This window comes from Eleutherodactylus coqui, chromosome 1 (genome assembly GCF_035609145.1).
Source record: "Eleutherodactylus coqui strain aEleCoq1 chromosome 1, aEleCoq1.hap1, whole genome shotgun sequence".
Classification (NCBI taxonomy): domain Eukaryota; kingdom Metazoa; phylum Chordata; class Amphibia; order Anura; family Eleutherodactylidae; genus Eleutherodactylus; species Eleutherodactylus coqui.
Window position 1 is genome coordinate 236685329 of NC_089837.1, and position 19176 is coordinate 236704504.

The 19176-nt window shown below is 44.2% G+C and overlaps 1 protein-coding gene across 1 annotated transcript in view; it reads left to right on the plus strand.

Moving 5' to 3' along the window:
- LOC136611578 (amine sulfotransferase-like) overlaps positions 1 to 15803 on the plus strand; it is a 41812-nt gene extending 26009 nt beyond the window's left edge. The window contains exons 4-6 of the mRNA XM_066591288.1: positions 3984 to 4078; positions 8976 to 9156; positions 15616 to 15803. Coding sequence (XP_066447385.1) covers positions 3984 to 4078; positions 8976 to 9156; positions 15616 to 15746 — 407 coding nt within the window. The 3' untranslated portion in view covers positions 15747 to 15803. The remainder of the gene's footprint in view (positions 1 to 3983; positions 4079 to 8975; positions 9157 to 15615) is intronic.
- Positions 15804 to 19176: the final 3373 nt, after the last annotated feature.

The following is a 19176-nucleotide window of genomic DNA, read 5'->3' on the forward strand; positions in this document are numbered from 1 at the left end:
ACATGAATGAAGCCTTGCACCCCAAAATGGATACCCCTGTTTCTCCCGTGTTCAGAGACATACCCATTGTGGCCCTAATCTTATGTCTGGATGCACAACAGAGCCCAAAATGAAAGGAGTAGTCGGTGGTTTTTAGAACATAAATTTTCCTTGAAGGCTTTTAGGCCCCATAGCACTTTTGTAGAGCTCTCGAGCGGCCAAAACCAAAAAAAAACCCCACAGGTGACCCCCATTTTGAAAACTAGACCCCTTAACGAATTTATCCAGGGGTGTACTGCCCATTTTGACCCCACAGTTTTTGAATGAATTCAAGCAAAGCAAATGGGGGAAAAATGTGATTTTCGGTTTTTTTGCAATTCAATCATTTTAAAAACTACTTTTTTTGTACAGTACACACATGAATGAAGACTTGCACCCAAAATGGATACCCCTGTTTGTCCCATGTTCAGAGACATACCCATTGTGTTCCTAATCTTTTGTCTGGATGCACAACTAGGCTCAAAATGTAAGGAGTAGTCAGTGGCTTTCAGAACTGAAATTTAGCATGAAGGTGATTTAGGCCCCATTGCCCACTTGTAGAGTCCTTGAGCGGCCAAAACGACAGAGAACCCCAACAAATGATCCCATTTTGAAAACTAGACCCCTTAACAAATTTATCTAGGGGTGTACTGTGTATTTTTCCCTACAATTTTTGAATTAATCTAAGCAAAGCAGTAGGAAAAAATTATCATTTTCATTTTTTTGGCAGTTGTATCAATTTAAAAACAGTTTTTTTTGTACAGCACACATAGGAATGAAGACTTTCACCCCAAAATGGATACCCCTGTTTGTCCCGTGTTCAGAAACATACGCATTGTGGCCCTAATCTACTTAAAGGACACATGGCTAGGCCTATAATGAAAGGAGCACCCGTTGGATTTCAGGGTACAACGGAATAAATTCCAGGCCCCATTGCCCACTAATAGAGCCATTGAACGTCTAAAACGATAAAGAACCCTCACAAATGACCCCATTTTAAAAACTAGACCCCTTAGCGAATTCATTGAGGGGTGTACTGCATCTTTTGACCCCACAGTATTTGAATGAATCTAAGCAAAGCAGAAGGAAAAAGTTACGATTTTCATTTTTTTGGCAATTTTGTCAATTTAAAAACAGTTTCAGTATTTGTACAGTTTACATAGGAATGAAGACGTTCACGCCAAAATGGATACACCCTTTTTTCCCGTATTCAAAAACATTCCTGTTGTGGCCCTAATCTACTTATAGGACACATGGTTAGGCCTATAATGGAGGGAACACCCGTTGGATTGCAGGGCACAACTGAATACATTCCAGGCCCCATTGCCCACTTGTACAGAATAAAAATTGACACCTTAAAAAAATCCTCCCCCCCACCCCCTCCGCGCCCCTTTCAGCGTTCCCCAAATCTTAGATAAAAGTAATAATGTGAACTGTGTAGTATTTCCGAAGACAGGGGTAATTACGGAGGCTGGTTGGGATGGGTACATGGGGCAATAAAACTGGGTATCCCCCCTCCTCTCATGCTTTTTGGGGGTATTTAGTGACCTCAGTAGCGGGTATGGGGTGTAAAAAGTGGCGCTCTGTGAGTCTCTGTAAGCTTGCCGAGGTGCGGCGGTCTCGCACAGTAGGCGCTCAACAAGCTGCTCCTGGAACTGCAGGAAGGCGAGCGTTCCCGGGGCTTCTTGTAAAATACGTATTACAGGTAGGGGTCTGAATAACGCCGGGCTCACACAGCCGTAGGTGGAATCCGCTTGTGGAGGCCCGCAGTGGATCCCAGCTGTGAGCCGGCCGTGACCCTGCGTACGGCCACGTAATGTACTGCGCATAACTGCCTACTCACACAGGTGGTCATTCGCAGTACTTTTTTTTTGTTTGTATTTCCCGCACCGTCGCTTAGCGATAATGTGGGTACCCGTAGCCCGTATACAAGGTAGTTGCGTATGAGCAGCGGGTAAATCCACGACCATGGAACACAATGGGCTCTATGTTGCGGATATCCCCGGTAAAATAGAACCTGCTGCGTTCTCTTTTCTGCGAGTGGATTACACAATTCCGACCCACTAATGTGAGCGGAATTGCGTAATCCAATGCGATTGATCTGCGCATTACCATGGAACAGACGCATGCGGAATCCGTAATTCCTATCCGGTCATGTGAAACCGGCCAAAGGTAGATCGCTACCTTTTTATCACGTGACCGGGGACCTCTCAACGAGGCCACCCATCACTGCTCCAGGCTCTCGGCGACCGTTGGTCGCTGGGAGCAAGGAGATTTTAAATTTCCTGTGCTCCCCAACTCCTGCTCATGTGTCCGGTGTTTTGCCGGCGGTCGTATGCGCAGAATCCGGAAAAGTTCACGGAGGAAGATCGCGTCGGGGTACAAAGACGGAGGCCTCCGGTAAAAAGTTTCATCTCTTCTCACCGATTGCATCGGTGAGGGGAGATGAACCTTCACCTTTTTTTTACTTTTACGTGATCGCCATTATCCATTGGATAACGGCGAACCCGTGATCAGGAACTGCTCACCGCGGCTCTCCGTGAAATCTCCAGGCTCTTGGCTAAGTTTTGTAGCCAGGAGCAGGGAGATTTTAAATTACCCTGGCAATCCACAGCTTTTGCGCATGTGTCCGCCATTTTGGCGACGGGCGCGTGCACAGAAGCTGGGGTAAGGTCCGCGGATAAATCCGCAGGCCTTAGGTATGTCATTTCATCCTCCCTCACGGATATGATTCGTGGGGGCTGATGAAACGTGAGATTTTTTAACTTTTTTTTAACTTTTTTTAAACTTTTTTTTTACTTTTTACACTTTTTTTTACGTTTTTACACTTTTTTTTAACTTTAAATGATCACTGTTATCCATTGGATAACAGTGATCATCTCTGCAGTGACATCCCCCTGCTCCTGGCTACACATGGCAGCCAGGAGCAGAGGGATTTTAAATTTCCCGGGGCTCAAGCCCCTCTGTGCACGCGCCCTATGATTGACATCGTGCGCGCATGCGCAGATGGGGACTTCGGGTCCCAGGACATCGGGAAGGACTTAGGTGAGTATTTTCACCTCCCCTCATTGATACGATCTATGAGGCGAGGTGAAACTTGTACTTTTTTTTTACTTTTTCGCGATCGCCGCTATCCAATGGATAGCGGCGATCGCGGTCCCCAGTAAAGACATATTACTGGGAGCAGACCGTGTTTACAGCTAGGCTGATCATCCCGACAGAACAGCCCTGTGCCTCGCACCTAAGGGCCTAGTGTGTTACTAGTTGGAAAGCAGGAAAGAGTACATCCGAACTAGACAGATGTGAGATAAGTAGTGATGAGTGAGTATACTCGCTAAGGCTAACTACTCGAGTGAGTAGTGCCTTAGCCGAGTATCCTCCCGCTTGTCTGTAAAGATTCGGCTGCCGGCGCGACTGACAGGTGAGTTGCGGCGGTGAGCAGGGGGAAGAGAGGGAGAGAGAGATCTCCCCTCCGTTCCTCCCCGCCACTCCCCGCCCCCCGCCGGCCCAGGAATCTTTAGAGACGAGCAGGAGGATAATCGGCTAAGGCACTACTCACTCGAGTAGTTAGCCTTAGCGAGTATACTTGCTCATCTCTAAAGATAAGCCACATAGGTACTCAACATACACATGTCCACATAGACTCCTCATACGCCACAGATAAGGATAAGCTCAACAGCAAACAAGACCTGGATTCAGGTGTCCGCACACCATCGACAGAAGGCGATTCATTCACATCGGGCGTCTGCATACCTGCAGTATCAGTAATAGTACTTGCAGATCAACAGACAATCTGAAGTTTGTCACTTATCACTCAAATGACAGAAACCGCAAAAGTGAATCTGCACTTTGAAAATCAAACACATTAGGCCCTTAAAACCATACAGAGCTCTAAAGTAAAAGGGATTCACAAAGTTTTGAAAACTTTCTGCATTTATAATGATACATTTAATCTTATTTTACAGTCATAGGTGGCTCGTGGTTTGATCATGTTAGCGGCTGGTACATGCACAAAGAAGATTTCAATATACTGTTTTTGACATATGAGGAAATGAAAAGGGTAATTATTGGTTTATTAGATAATAACAAGCTGTGCAGTATATAAAGTGAATCTGACAACTATAGCATCCACTTGGAATTTACATCTATGTTAGGACTTCATGGCCAAAGACAGCAAATCAGTCTCAGTTGTCATGCCTAATTCCATTTTCTCAGTCCAACAAGCATGTTAAAGGTTATATCCATATTTAAACTACATTTTACAACTAAAATATGGATGTAATGTGTATAAAATTATTTTGTAAATACATTTTTGTAGTGAGCCTTTCTTACAGCATAGAATTACGTTCATAGTTCTGGTTGTACAGTCGTCCAGTGTGTGACCTACACAACCCTAACATGATGAGTGACACTTATTTATGATCTGCCTTGAGCTCCTCCCCCTTGCCATAACAGTTTTCTCAATCTGCAGTGTATCAATAGCTTTAAGTGGGATGATGGTCAGGCACATAAGCCCTGACAGTTGTCCTACCGACTATCACTCCCAGCTCTCACACAGGAGTGATAGTTGTTCACAGAATGGAGGCAGAGTGGTCGGAGATCTCGTCTGGGCAACTGCCTCCATTCACTACAACAGGCAGTCGTTCATAGATGAATGACTGCCTGGTTACACATGCTGACAGTCGCTGGGATTGTAGGTAAGCTGAAAACCAAGCAACTCCAACATGCAAGCGATTTCTCATTCGATGCCCTGTTAGCGTCTGTGTGCACATGGGATGACTATCGCTCTACATAGCGGTTTCTAGTGATGATTCATGTGATAATCACCCCCCATGTAAAGATACCTTTATAGTTACAATGTAATTGTGGCTAGCTGCATTGTTTTCTTTAGGTTGCATTGTGGGGTCTAGCTATAGTCTCGTGGGCCCTGGTGAAAAAATTCAGCTTTTCTTCATGTCCGCTGGCTGTGGTTCTGCCATAGCGCTCAGCTCCATCTCTTAAAGGGAATCTGTCACCACCTTTACGTTGCCCTCTCTGACTGCAGCATAAGGTAGTAACAGACATGCTGATTGCAGCAATATGTTTGTTATATCAGTAAAGTATTTTGTTCGAAACTCACATCTTAGCAGCAACAGCAGGAAATGCAGGAAACATCCATCAGCCTCACCCAAGGCATCCTCCAGCCTTCAGCCACTGATTGACAGCTGAACTGTAATATGCACATCTCTATGCACAGTAATAGCATGCAGCTGTCAATCAGGGGTTGGAGGATGGGTTGCATAGGGCTAGTCTGAAGCTCATGAATATCGAGGACTACTTCCTGTAGTCCTCTGTGTGCTGCTACTGATAAAATGTAAGTTTCTGACAAATTACTTCCTAGATATATGTAACAAACTTATTATGGCCATTGTTGTGCCAGTCACTACCTTATGCTGAGAAGGCAGTATAACCCCTTAGTTACAGCCCTATAGTGTTTTTACGTCCTGCTGTTTCTGGACGTGTATGGAGGGAGATAGCGTCGCTATCTCCCTCCATACAGTGCGGGCGTCAGCTGTTTATTACAGCTGACACCCGCAGGCAGTAGCCGCAATCGGCCGTATGAAAAGTGAATGTGCATGCCAAAGTGGGGGAGACCACAGGGATTGCAAGTTGTTTGTCACGGGTGGCTCTGCAATCTCTCCCGACAGTGATGGCAATGGTGCTCTACTTAGCTGTTGCACAGTGGCACAAATGACGTATAAGAATATGTTTAAAATGAACTGTGGTTTAGTCACGGGTGACGCCAGCACTCCAATCTGAACTCCAGAAACTGGGGGCACGCAGTTTTACTTAAGCTTTGCAATCAACAAGATTTATTTTCCACAGTAATGCTGCAATACAGAAGTTATAGCAGTGCTGACAATGATGCGGTTGATGAACACGTTGAAAGCAGTAAACTTGAAATTACATACCCTTTTCTTCAACGCTCTCTCTCTACGTTCCTAGAGGTTACTCAGTAATGAATCCTCACAGTACTTGCGAACTAATGGGCTTACTAGAAGTGAAAGATGCAGGTGTTGGATTTGAGTTTAAGATGGCCTCTGAACTATTCCTGGCTTTGATTTCACCGGGTTAGTTTAACTCACTGTTTTAGGCCTTAGTCAGACGGGCGTTTTTAGCCACGATTTGCGCATGCGCATGCGTCCGGCGACTTTATAAAAACATTGCTTTGCAATGGTATCGGACACATGAGCGCTTTTTATGCGCTCGTCCGATAAATTATAGAACAGAAATCGCAGATCGCACCTATCTGCGATCTGCGATTCCTGTTCTCTTCTCTATATGCGCTCAATGGGGCCGGCGGCAGCAGCGCCGACCCCATTGAGAGCATATAGAAAACAAATCATTCTTCTCTGCCACAGCTGTAACAGCTGTGACAGAGAAGAACGATGTTTGCCCATTGAATTCAATGGAGCCGGCAATACAGCCGCTCCATTGAAAGCAATGGGCTGCCGGCGTGCGCGGGGTGAATTGTCGGGAAGGGCTTAAATATATAAGCCCTTCCCTGCAATTCATCCTAAAATGTGTTAAAATAAAAAAAAATTGTATACTCACCTTTCCGCTGCAGCCGGAGTCCAGCCGCGGCCGCTGTCAGTTCTCCTGAACTGCTTCTTGGCACTATTCAGCCGGCGGGGCTTTAAAATCCCCGCCTGCTGAATGATCTGCCTCTGATTGGTCACAGCCCTGACCAATCAGAGGCAGGTTTCACTCACACACCCATTCATGAATTCATGAATGGGTGAGTGACTGCTGCCTCTCAGCGCTGAGCCAATCAGGGGCAGGTCTGACTCACATCCATTCATAAATTCATGAATGGGTGTGAGTGAGACATGCCTCTGATTGGCTCAGCGCTGAGCCAATCAGGGGGCAGGTCTGACTCACACCCCCTTCACACCCACTGCAGGAGGGCCGCGCGGAGCTCCGGCTGCCGGGAGAAGGTGAGTATATATATATTTTTTATTTTTACACATTTTAGGATGAATTGCAGGGAAGGGCTTATATATTTAAGCCCTTCCCGACAATTCATCCTGGGCTCGCCCGCAGCGCATTGCTTTAAATGGAGCCGGCTCTATTGCCGTCTCCATTGAATGCAATGCGCTGGACAGCTCCGGCCCGTTTCTAATGAAACGCGGCTAGGAGCAGATTTTCGGGCGATTTGCGGGCGACTTGCGCGCACCGTTCACGCGATTTGCGGATGCGCATCCGTCATGCGATCCGCAAATCGCGTGAAAAAACGCCCGTGTGACTAAGGCCTTAGTGGAAAGATGACCTCAAACTCTCTTCTCCTCACTGCTGGGCAGCCTGTTATACATTTGGGGGAGCTGATAGATATGCAGTTTTATAGGAGAAGATTTAGAATAATTTGTATTTTATTCATTTAACCCCTTAGTGATAGGGGCTTTTTTGCTTTTTTCCATTTTTGTTTTTTCCTACTCCCTTTTAAAAATCGTAGCTCCTTTATTTATCCATCGACGTCGCTGTATGAGGGCTTGTGTTTTGCGGGACGAGTTGTATTTTTCAATGGCACTATTTATTGTACCATATAATGTACTGAAAAACTTTTTAAAAATTCTTAGCGGAGAGAAATGAAAAAAAAAACAACATTCCACCATCTTTCGGTGCGTCCTGTTTCTACGGCACACAAACTGCAACAAAAACGACCTGATATTTTTATTTTATGGGTCAGCATAATTACTACGATACCAAACTTATAAAGTTTTTATTTTGCTGTAGTATTTTTTTTTTAAGATATTTAATTTTTTTCAATTATTTTCTGCGGTCATATTGTGTGCTCAATAACTTTTTTATTTTTCTGTCGACGTAGTTGTGCAAGGTCTCAATTTTTGCGGGATGTCCTGTAGTTTCCGATAATATCAATTTGGAATACATACAACTTTTGATCGCTTTTTATTGCATTTTTTCTGGAAGACAGGGTAACTAAAAAAGTGTATTTCTGGCATTCTTAACTTTTTTTTTTTCGGACGACGTTCACCGTGCAGAAAAAATAATGCTCTACTTTGATAGATGGGACTTTTACAGACGCGGCGATACCAAATACATATTTTTATTTTATGATTTAGATTTTTTAGTTATTGAGATGGCAAAAGGGGGGTGATTTAAACTTTTATAACTTTTTTTTTTACAATTTAAAAAACTTTATTGATCTTTTTTTTTTACTTTACTTTGAAGTCCCCCTGGGGGACTTTAACATGCGATGCTTTGATCGCTCCTGCAGTATGATGTAATGCTATAGCATTACGTCATACTGCTTTTTTACAGGCAGTCTATCAAGCCACCCTGTGTGGATGGCTTGATAGGCAGTCTGCTAAGGCAGCCCTGGGGCCATTGCTTAGGCCCCCGGCTGCCATGACACCAGCCCGGATCCCCCGATCTCACCGCGGGGGGGCCGTGCGGGACCCCCAAACAGCGTTCTGGGGATTTAAATGCCGCTGTCAGAATTGACAGCGGCATTTAAAGGGTTAATAGCCGCGAACGGCCGAACGGCCGAGCGCGGCTATTGCCCACGGGTGTCAGCTGTAATAAACAGCTGACGCCCGCGCTGTATGGAGGGAGATAGCTGTGCTACTTTCCTCCATACACGTCCTGCAGCTGCAGGACGTAAAAACACTATAGCGTGGTCACTAAGGGGTTAATTCCTTGCCAGGCTTTTCTACTTAGTGATTGACAGCTATCTTTGCATGCGCAGATGCATGGGTGGATGGGATAATAGTCAGGGTCTTGATGCTTGTTCTCACTGGCCATACAAGGTGTAATTACAGAAGTCTTATAATTAACATAGATACAAAACCGGCTTGGAAGATGGCTCAATATCTAATGATGGTGCTGGCAATTATAGAACTACATTCCTTATTCTTATACCTGCGTGTTTTGTGGTTAATATATAATGTCTGTTTCAGGACCTTCGATCTGCTGTACTGAAAATATGCAAATTTCTGGATATAAAGCTCAATGAGAAAGACATAGACACTGTGGTGGAAAAAGCAACTTTTAAGAACATGAAAGAAGATCCTCTTGCTAATTATACTTTTCTTCCAAATGATATATTAGACCATACTAAAGGAAATTTTTTACGTAAAGGTAAATTTAAATGGAAGGGATTGTTTGAGAATTAAAAAAAAATCTGAAAATATAAAAATTAAAAAAACAAACAGCATTTACCTTTTAAATCTTCACCAATCTAGGACTTAAGCTGACGTAGTCGCCTGTCAATGTTTCTATATAGGTGGGATCACAGCTGGCTAGACATGGTTATTGGGAGAGTGGTATAAACTGTTTCCAGAAAACTCTGACAATGGCTTATCTCCTAGGTGAATGAAGTCCAAACTTTCCTCTGAAGAATCATAAAATAGTAGAGTTGAAAGGGACTTCCAGCGTCATCGGGTTCAACACCCTACTCAATGCAGGATCGCAAAATAATCCCAGACAGATGTCTGCCAAGTCTCTTTTTGAAGAACTCAATTGAAGGAAAACTCAACACCTCCGGTGGCAACCTGTTTCATTCATTGGTCACCCTCACTGTCATTTTTTTTTTCTAATATCTAATCTGTGTCTCCTTCTTTTCAGTTTCATTCCACTGCTTCTAGTCTTTCCTTGTACAAATGAAACAGGGCTGATCTCTCTGCACTGTGACAGCCCTTCAAATATTTGTAGACAGCTATTAAGTCTTCTCTCAGCCTTCTTTTTGAAAGCTAAACATTACCAGATCCTTTAACTTTTCCTCATCGGACATGGTTTACAGACCACTCAGCATTCTGGTAGCTCTTCTCTGAACCTGCTCCAGTTTGTCTATGTCTTTTTTAAAGTGGGGTTCCCAGAACTGGACACAGTATTCCAAATGAGGTCTGACTAAGGAATAGAAGAGAGGGATAATTACCTCACATGATATCTGAACCTTGTGGTACTCCTCTTGACACATTCTTCCAATTGGATGTGCAGCCAATTATGACTACTCTTTGAGTATCACTCATCCAGTTGTGAATCCACCTAAGAGTTTCCTTGTCAATTGTCAAGAGTTTCCTTGTCAATGTTTGGTCATTTTTTTTTTTAATAAGGATGGTATGAGATACTTTGTCAAAAGCTTTACTAAAGTCAAGATATACTATATCTACTGCATTTACCTGATCAACCCAGTTGGTGATTCTGTCATGGACGGAAATTAGATTAGTCTAGCATGACTTGTTTGTTACAACCCATGCTGACTCTTGTTAATTACTCCATTCTCATTCAAGTACTTGCATATATGCTGTTTAATAATTTGTTCAAAGATCTTTCCTTGTATATAGAGTCAGGCTCACAGATCTGTAGTTTCCTGGATCCACCTTCTTTTACCTGTAGCCAATCTTCTCCTGTTCTCCAGGAATTTTTAAAGATTATGGCGAGTGGTTCAGAAATTACCTCTGCTGCTTCTTTTAGTATCCTAGGATGTAATTCATCTGGACCTGAAGAATTGAATTTCTTTAAGTTAGTTAAGTGTTCCCCCACCATCTCTCTGCTTATATATAGCCTACATTTTTTTATTCCCCTAATATCACAGGGAAGATCAGTTGATGTTACATCTACTTTCTGAGAGAAAACAGATCCAAAATAGGAATTTAAAAGTTCATCCTTCTCAACATAATTTTTAACCAATTCACCATTTTCATCCTGTAAACATCCTACAGCATCTTTGACTTTTCTTTTGCTTTTGACATACCCCAAAATCCTTTTCATTGATTTTAACCTGTGTTGCAACCCTCAATTCATTATTAGCTTTAGCTTTTCTGACATTTGCCCTACAGTTACTGCAGATTGAATTATATTCTTCTTTAGATATTCCCCCTTCTTGCTATTTGCTAAACATATTTTTCTTCCTTTTTAACATGTGTGTAAGTTCTATGCTTATCCATATTGGTCTGTTTAAATGCTTCCCATTCTTCCTTCTTCTTTTAGGGATTGTTAACAATTGTGCTTGAGAATCTTATTTTACAATTTTCCCCAACCTTCTTGTCCTTACTGTCCTTAAGAACATCCAGCCACTGGATCTTTCCTACCCTCTTTCTGAGACCATTAAAATTAGCCTTTTTGAAATTCAACCCTGAGGGCTGAGTCTTTTCAGGTCCTCCTCCCCTTGTTATCCAAAATTCAAGGATAGCAAGATCACTGCCTCCTAAGGTCCCAGCCACCCTTTCTTCCTCAGTCATTTCATTCTTGTTGGTAAGAATTAGATCCAAGGATACAGATCCCCTTGTTTTATCTTAATAATAATAATAATCTTTATTTGTATAGCGCCAACATATTCTGCAGCGCTTACATAGACAGGGGGAATACAGAAAGACAAAAAATACAAAAATTACAGAACCACGGTTACATAGTATTCAGTTGATGGAAACAATAGGGATGATGGTCCTGCTCCAATGAGCTTACATACTACAAGTAATGGGGTGATACAGAAGCGAAAGGGCAGGAGATGTGCACGGTATGGCGAGGTGGAGAGTGAGGGATTCTATACACATAGACAATGGTCCGACATTTGGCCGTGTGACGGCAAAAACGCTATGACTGCAAGAGCCGTTTATGATGGCTAGCAGGGATTGCAGTCAGTAGGTCAGGGAGCATGTTATCAGGCGGAGTACAGAGGGGTTTGTTTAGGGAATGCGGTATGCCTCCCTGAAGAGGTGTTTTTAGAGCACGCCTGAAGTTCTGCGAGTCCTGGATTGCTCGGGTAACCTTTGGTAGTGCGCTCCAGAGGACCAGTGCTGTTCTGGAGAAGTCTTGGAGGCAGGAATGAGAAGTTCGAATTAAGGAGGCGCTTTGTCTGGTTTCGTTAGCAGAGCGGAGAGCCCCGGCTGGGTGATGGATTGAGATGAGGGAGGCGATATAGGGTGGCGCTGCACTGTGGAGGGCTTTGTGGATGAAGGTAGCGAGTTTAAATTGAATTCTGTATTTAACGGGCAGCCAGTGCAGTGACCGGCACAGGGCAGATGCGTCCGAGTAGCGGCTGGACAGGAAGATGAGCCTGGCTGCTGCATTCAGGATGAATTGGAGAGGGTAGAGTCTGGTGCAAGGGAGACCGATCAGCAACGAGTTGCAATAATTGAGCCGAGAGTGGATGAGGGCAACAGTAAGCGTTTTTAGCGTGTCCACAGTGAGAAAAGTGTGTATTCTTACGATGTTCTTGAGGTGTAGCTGACATGTTCAGGCAAGAGATTGGATGTAGGGGGTAAATGATAGATCAGAGTCGAATATGACCCCAAGGCAGCGGGCATGTTGTATAGGAGTTATGGTGGCGCCACACACTGAGATGGAGATGTCAGGATGAGGTCGGTTAGTAAAGGGTGTTAATACCAGTAAGTCAGTTTTAGAGAGGTTTAGTTTTAGGTAGAGAGAGGACATAGTGTTAGAGACAGCGGACAGACAGTCGGTGATGTTTTGGAGGAAAGGTGCAGAGATGTCACTGGAAGAGGTGTATAGCTGGGTGTCGTCAGCATACAGGTGGTATTGCAGGCTCCTGATGGTTTGTCCAATAGGGGCTGTGTAGATAGAGAAAAGGAGGGGTCCGAAGACCGAGCCCTGGGGGACCCCAATAGCAAGGGGAAGAGGAGGGGAGGTAGAGCCAGCAAAGGAGACGCTGAAAGAGCGGTCAGATAGGTAGGAGGATATCCAGGAGAGAGCAGTGTCCTTTAGGCCGATGGAGCGAAGCATACTGAGGAGGACTTTGTGGTCAATAGTGTCAAATGCTGCTGAAAGGTCGAGGAGGATGAGTAGGGAGTAATCGTCCCTCGATTTGGCTGTCAGTAGGTCATTGGATACCCTTGTAATGGCAGTTTCCGTCGAGTGTTGAGGTCGGAAGCCAGGCTGTAGTGGGTCTAGGAGAGAGTGCTCTGATAGATAGCTTACAAGGCGGGAGTAAACCTGGCTTTCTAGTAGTTTGGAGATGAAGGGGAGATTAGAGATGGGTCGGTAGTTGGCAGCATCAGTCGCGTCCAGAGTCGGCTTCTTTAGCAGTGGGGATATGATGACGTGTTTGAAAGAAGAGGGAAAGATGTCAGAGAGAGGTTGAATATAGTGGTGAGATGGGAGATGACCACTGGGGAGAAGGAACGGAGGAGGTGTGAGGGGAGGGGGTCGCTAGCGCAGGTGGTGGGGCGAGCAGAGAATAGCAATTTGGAGACTTCTTCCCCTGTTGCTGGTCTGAGTACAGACAGTGAGCAGGAGCTAGATGCAGTGCTGACAAGACTAATGACCAAAGGGGGGGGGGGAGTGAAATTTATTGCTCTCCTTAGATAAGGAAAGCAAGGATGGATGAAAGATGCCATTTGGGGGAGGTAGATGGCAGTTAAGTTTAATTTAGCCATAAATGAACATACCGATGCAAACAGATGAAATACAAAATACACAATTCACAGCAAGCAAGCAGCACAGATGATTTAAGCGGAGGGGGATAGCAGAGGGAATTCAGCTTGCAGTGGAATGATGCAGAAATGAACCTATACTGATATTATAGTGAAAGTACCTTCTACCTTTTAGAAGATAAAGGTGTCTGCAAAAGAATATTAGAATTTTTTCTGACAGAGATTCCCAACAAGTTTATGGATAGTTATAATCTCCCATGACCACTATGTCATACGTTTTTGAGAGCTTGGCCATCTGATGTAGAAAGAGTGTCCTTTCTGTTGTTCTCTCCTTGTATTGTTACCCAAACAGTTTCTACAGAGCTACCATGCTCTGAAGCTTGAATCTCTGTGGAGATGAATGTCTTCCTAACATACAACGCAATACCTCCTCCCCATTTATTTTGGTCTGTTTCTTACAAATAAGTTGTATCCTTCAAGCCTTGTATTCCAATCATGTGTATCATTCCACCAAGTTTCCGTGATGCTTATGACATCATATTGCTCTCCCTGTGTTAGGAGCTCTAATACTCCTTGTTTGTTTCCCATGCTCGGTGCATTTGTGTAGAAACATTTTAGTTTGTAATCTGTGTCTCTTGCATGGCCTTTTTTTCCTTTAAGGCTGGTTTCTCACATGGCGGATTTGCCGTGGAAATTCTGTCCGGAATTTTGCCATGGCAAATCCGCCTGCGGCCGCTAATCCGGCATTTAGCCAGCCAAGTGAAGGAGATTCCTCAGAAATCTTGTCCACACAGGACGGCAAATCCGCCGCGGCACAGCCAGCAGAAGCTGGCACTGCGGTGTGGATTAGCCGGCCGTAGCATGCTCATTCTTTTTCTTCCTCTGCTGCGGCAGCGCTCTCCTCTATGGAAGCGCCGGCCGCAGCGAAAGAGCGAGCGGCCGGGCCGCTTCAAAACCCGCGGTTAACTGCTGCGGGTTTTGAAGCAGTGCTTCTCCTCGCGGAAATCTCCTCACAGTTTTGAGATATCCATGACTGATGTGAGTTGTGCCTGAGAATCAGGCTACTTGCATAAGGATGAGTAAAAGCTTGCGCACTAGATTCTATTTGTGTGCTGTCCAAAGTGCAGGAGACTGCACATCCATGCTTACTGTTCTCGGAGTGCAGTTTAATGCAAGTTGCGCCTGAGAATCTCAGGAGCAACTCGCATATGGCCTTCTGAATGTGGCCCTACTCATTTCTAATGACAGACAGGCTTGGTGGGAAAAAAATACAACAATATTGACAGCAGTCACTTCCCTTACCAACTTGGCAGTTGGCATCCCAGTACTGATATAAGGAATCATGCTGGTTAGTTGCCGGATTGTGTAAAATGTATTTATACGATATTAAAGGGGTTGTCCCGCGCCGAAACGGGTTTTTTTTTTTCAATAGCCCCCCCGTTCGGCGCGAGACAAACCCGATGCAGGGGCTTAAAAAAAAAACGCACAGCACTTACCCGAATCCCCGCGCTACGGTGACTTCTTACTTACCTTGTGAAGATGGCCGCCGGGATCTTCACCCTCGATGGACCGCAGGGCTTCTGTGCAGTCCATTGCCGATTCCAGCCTCCTGATTGGCTGGAATCGGCACACGCGACGGGGCAGAGCTACGAGGGCAGCTCTCCAGCACGAGCAGCCCCATTCAAAACGGAGAAGACCGGACTGCGCAAGCGCGTCTAATCGGGCGATTAGACGCTGAAAATTAGACGGCACCATGGAGACGGGGACGCTAGCAACGGAGCAGGTAAGTGAATAACTTCTGTATGGCTCATATTTAATGCACGATGTATATTACAAAGTGCATTAATATGGCCATACAGAAGTGTATACCCCCACTTGCTTTCGCGGGACAACCCCTTTAAAGGGAAATATGTCCAAATGCTCCATTTTAAACTGATACATAGAAATATACATACATATTTCCTGGGAATGCTCTCCTTTGCTGTGTGTTGAGTGTCTATCAATTACCGATGGTTATCTGTGTTAGCATTCATTACATCTATTGAAGGAAAATATAATAGCTGTAAGTGCACTTGCTAAAAAAAAATGTCACTGGAATCTGTTTCATAAGATGCTGGTAAGAATGTGTACTTTAATCTGATTTTCTTAACTGTATCACTCATTATACAGAAATCCACTGGCTCAGCTTCTTTATACTCTTTACTAGGGGCTGTTGGTGACTGGAAAAATATGATGACGGTGGCACAAAGCGAGATGTTTGATAAAGTCTACAAAGAGAAGATAGGAGACCTGCCAATCAACGTTTTGTGGGACCTCAAAGAAGAAGATGCATCCTAGAGTTCTGTTATCTTCATATTAAGCCTAAAGTGAATGGTCCTCAAACATAATTTTTTGTTTTTAGTCTAAATACATCCAAATTCTGTGATATTTAATTTCTTAATCTCTTGAAGTGGTTGGTGCTGCACTTGTTGCCACTACTTAATATCATACACTAAATGGACACTTTATTAGGACACCTGCTATTTTACAATTAGAGCCTATCCATGGGTGATAGTTCATTGCGTTACACGCGGCGATAATCCGGCCACGGGTAACGCAGTGAACACTTTCCATAGCATTGGAAAGCACAACCCCGCTGTCCACGAGCGGAGAATGGTAGCAATTATCTGCTCACATGATTCAAATCTCGGCATGCCTTGATTCTCCACGGTGAGCCTATCTGTCAGATAGGCTCACCGCAGAGAACTGACAGCTCTCCCCCCTGCTCCCCACGGCGGGAGTCATTATTGGAAAGTTATGGCATGCAGTACAATGGGATGAGACAGAAGCATGGTCAAATGGAAGCCAGAGATCAGCAGCAGGGAGCTATCAATACAATCGCAGGAGCAGGAGGAAAAGGAGCTTGATAATGACACACTAGATCTGCGGCACAGTCAGGCTTTTATAGGAAGTCCTAATTAGTATTAGGGTGGAGCCAGAACAGGGAAACAAGAAGTGGATTTAGCAGGAGCAGGAAAACATAGAATAAGGCTGGGTTTCAGCAAGGAACTGCCCAAATTCTGGATAGCCCAGGGAAGAGAGCTGCTGACTCGAGCACAAGTACAGACAATGTGTTTTAATTGGCTGGGCTGCCTAATTCTGAAAATATATTTCATATTGGGCTAGGACCTTCGGATGACCCAATAACCTTTAGTAAAAGATTCTCTTACTAAAAATCTTGGCACTACTTTGTCTGTGTGAACTGACAAAGGTGTCACTCCACCTTCAAATTAGCATTACCTTGTCATTAGCTAGATTTATGGCCAGTGGAACAAAGAGTTTCCTGTACATCACAAGACCTGTACAGCTGCAAGGGAGGAAGGGGCAGCTTAGAACATTGAATTAATTCAGCTTTCCCAGGGTCCTGACAAATTACCTATGCTAGCTAACTATATACAATAGCCAGCATACTGAAAGGGCTAATATAAAAATGGATGCTGAGACACACAAAAAATGTCTGACAGCCAAACATTTTTCCATCAGAATATCTATCTATCTATGATTGTAATAAACTAATTAAAATGTCTATTGTAAATATGTGCCTCTCCCCTACTTCTACTAACACAGCTTCCTGTCTCAAAGTGCTGATTAACTACTGCCCCCCCATCCCCCCCCAACCGTATTCCACAGACTGGATGGCTGGCAATGGCCCCCATGTTAATCAGTTATTAGATAACCCTGATTTTGGACTTTTTGTGGATGGATCGAGGTATGGTCAAGAAGGCAGGTTCTAGACAGGTTATGTTGTACTCTCCTTACATGATGTAGTCAAAGCCGAACCTCATGCTCATGAGAATGCGGCTAACGTCTTCACAGACTCCCGCTATGCCTATGGCATTGCTTATGACTACAGACCCATCTGGAGAGCGAGGTCATTCTTGAAAAAGGCAATTAAAAACAGCATAATTATAGCATAATTATGCTATATTACCTTCTACTACTGGGGCTGTTCAGGGAGTGGTTGGCTCTCAGGTAACCATCACAAGAGAAAAGGATAGGAACTGGAACGCCTGGTCGATGGCATACGAGGGTACGGTTACATTCTGGTACAATTCATCCAACACCCATGTAGCTACATTCTCCTTTAATTATTGTGACCTAGCCCCTGTCCTCATGCTTTGTGACAGTATAACGGATATGCTGGTATAATATGCATATGCATCATGGATTCTTACTAGCGACAGGACTGTAGCTATTTGGGACAGACTGGGGCTACAAACCACAGGGTGCCTTAACAAGAAAGACAGAAATGGGAAATCCTTAATTAGTCGCATGACCCTACTCAAGACTGTCAGATGCCTCCACATCGGAAGATCCGACTTCAGCATGCCCCTCACTCTAACAATACAAAATTCGAGCCCTGGGGATCCCGGAATATATTTGTTGGGAACCAATATAGGGGTGGGCTCAGACTATCCCCTCAGGAAATAAAAACTAGGGAACATGACGGATACCCCCGAGTGGAAACCTTCCCCCAGTGCTACACCTGTAGCCAACCCCCTACGCCCTAGGATGCAGACTTTGAATAGCATGATAGTTATAGCTGACCCTACCTTTGAGGACACCAAATATGCCCTACAGGGACTAGTGAACCGGATAGGACAGACTTCCTTCATGACTTTCCAATATAGAATGGCCTTAGAGATGATCTTAGCAGAGAAAGGAGGGGTATGTAAAATGATAGGGGGTTCCTGCTGCACATACATTCCCGACAACACAGAACCAAACGGTAAAGTAACTTTAGCCATCAGAAAGCTAAAGGACTTGTCAGTGGAGCTAAAGAAAATCTTAGGTGTAAATGACCCATGGGACCAATACTATAGTTGGATGAGTTGGTGGCAGAGAATGCTGGCTCAGGTAGGTATAACCATACTTGTAATTCTGATTGTCCTTGCCATCATAGTCTGCTGTGTACTACTCTGCCTAAAGAAACTTCTTGAGAAGGCTGTGGACAATGCTTCGCCGACACTGCTGAACATGGAGAGTCCAGAGGATCATGAGAAATCCTAAAAACTCTTTCCCCTAAGCAATTATAATACCTTTAAACCTTAGGGAAAGTATCTGATCATTTGATATGCCAAGACGGCGACTCTGGGAGCCCATGGATAAGCCATGGGTTGTCAAAAGGGCCGCAGAAGTGTTCAAGAAAGGCATATCGGGGGAGGTGGATAGGTCTTCAGAATTAGGGACAGATAAAATAGTCATTTTAAGGGAGGATTGTAATGGATTGTAATAACCTAAGTAAAATGCCTAGTGCAAATATGTGCCTCTCCTCTACTCCTACTAACACAGCTTCCTGTCTGAAAGTGCTGACTAACTATTCGCTCCCCCCCCCTCCCACCATGTTCCTAACAATTTACTCAATATGGCGACTTCCTACTACAGGAATTTCGAGATGATGATATTAGTTCCCTGGAGGGAGAAACCCCTTCAAAGCAATAACCAATCAGCTACAGATTCGTACTTCAAGACGTACTTCAACACTGTCTATAAAACCTAATGCAGCTTGATTAGAATAAAGAAGTTTCATTTAGCTGAACAGCAGGTTTCAGTGTGATTCTTCTGTGCATGCACAATCCTCAGGCCTTGGACCTTCTAATCAGGAAGGGGGCAGATATTTATCATTAGGTATATTAGTACCAATCTATAGCATCTATCTATCTATCTATCTATCTATCTATCTATCTATCTATCTATCTATCTATCTATCTATCTATCTATCTATCTA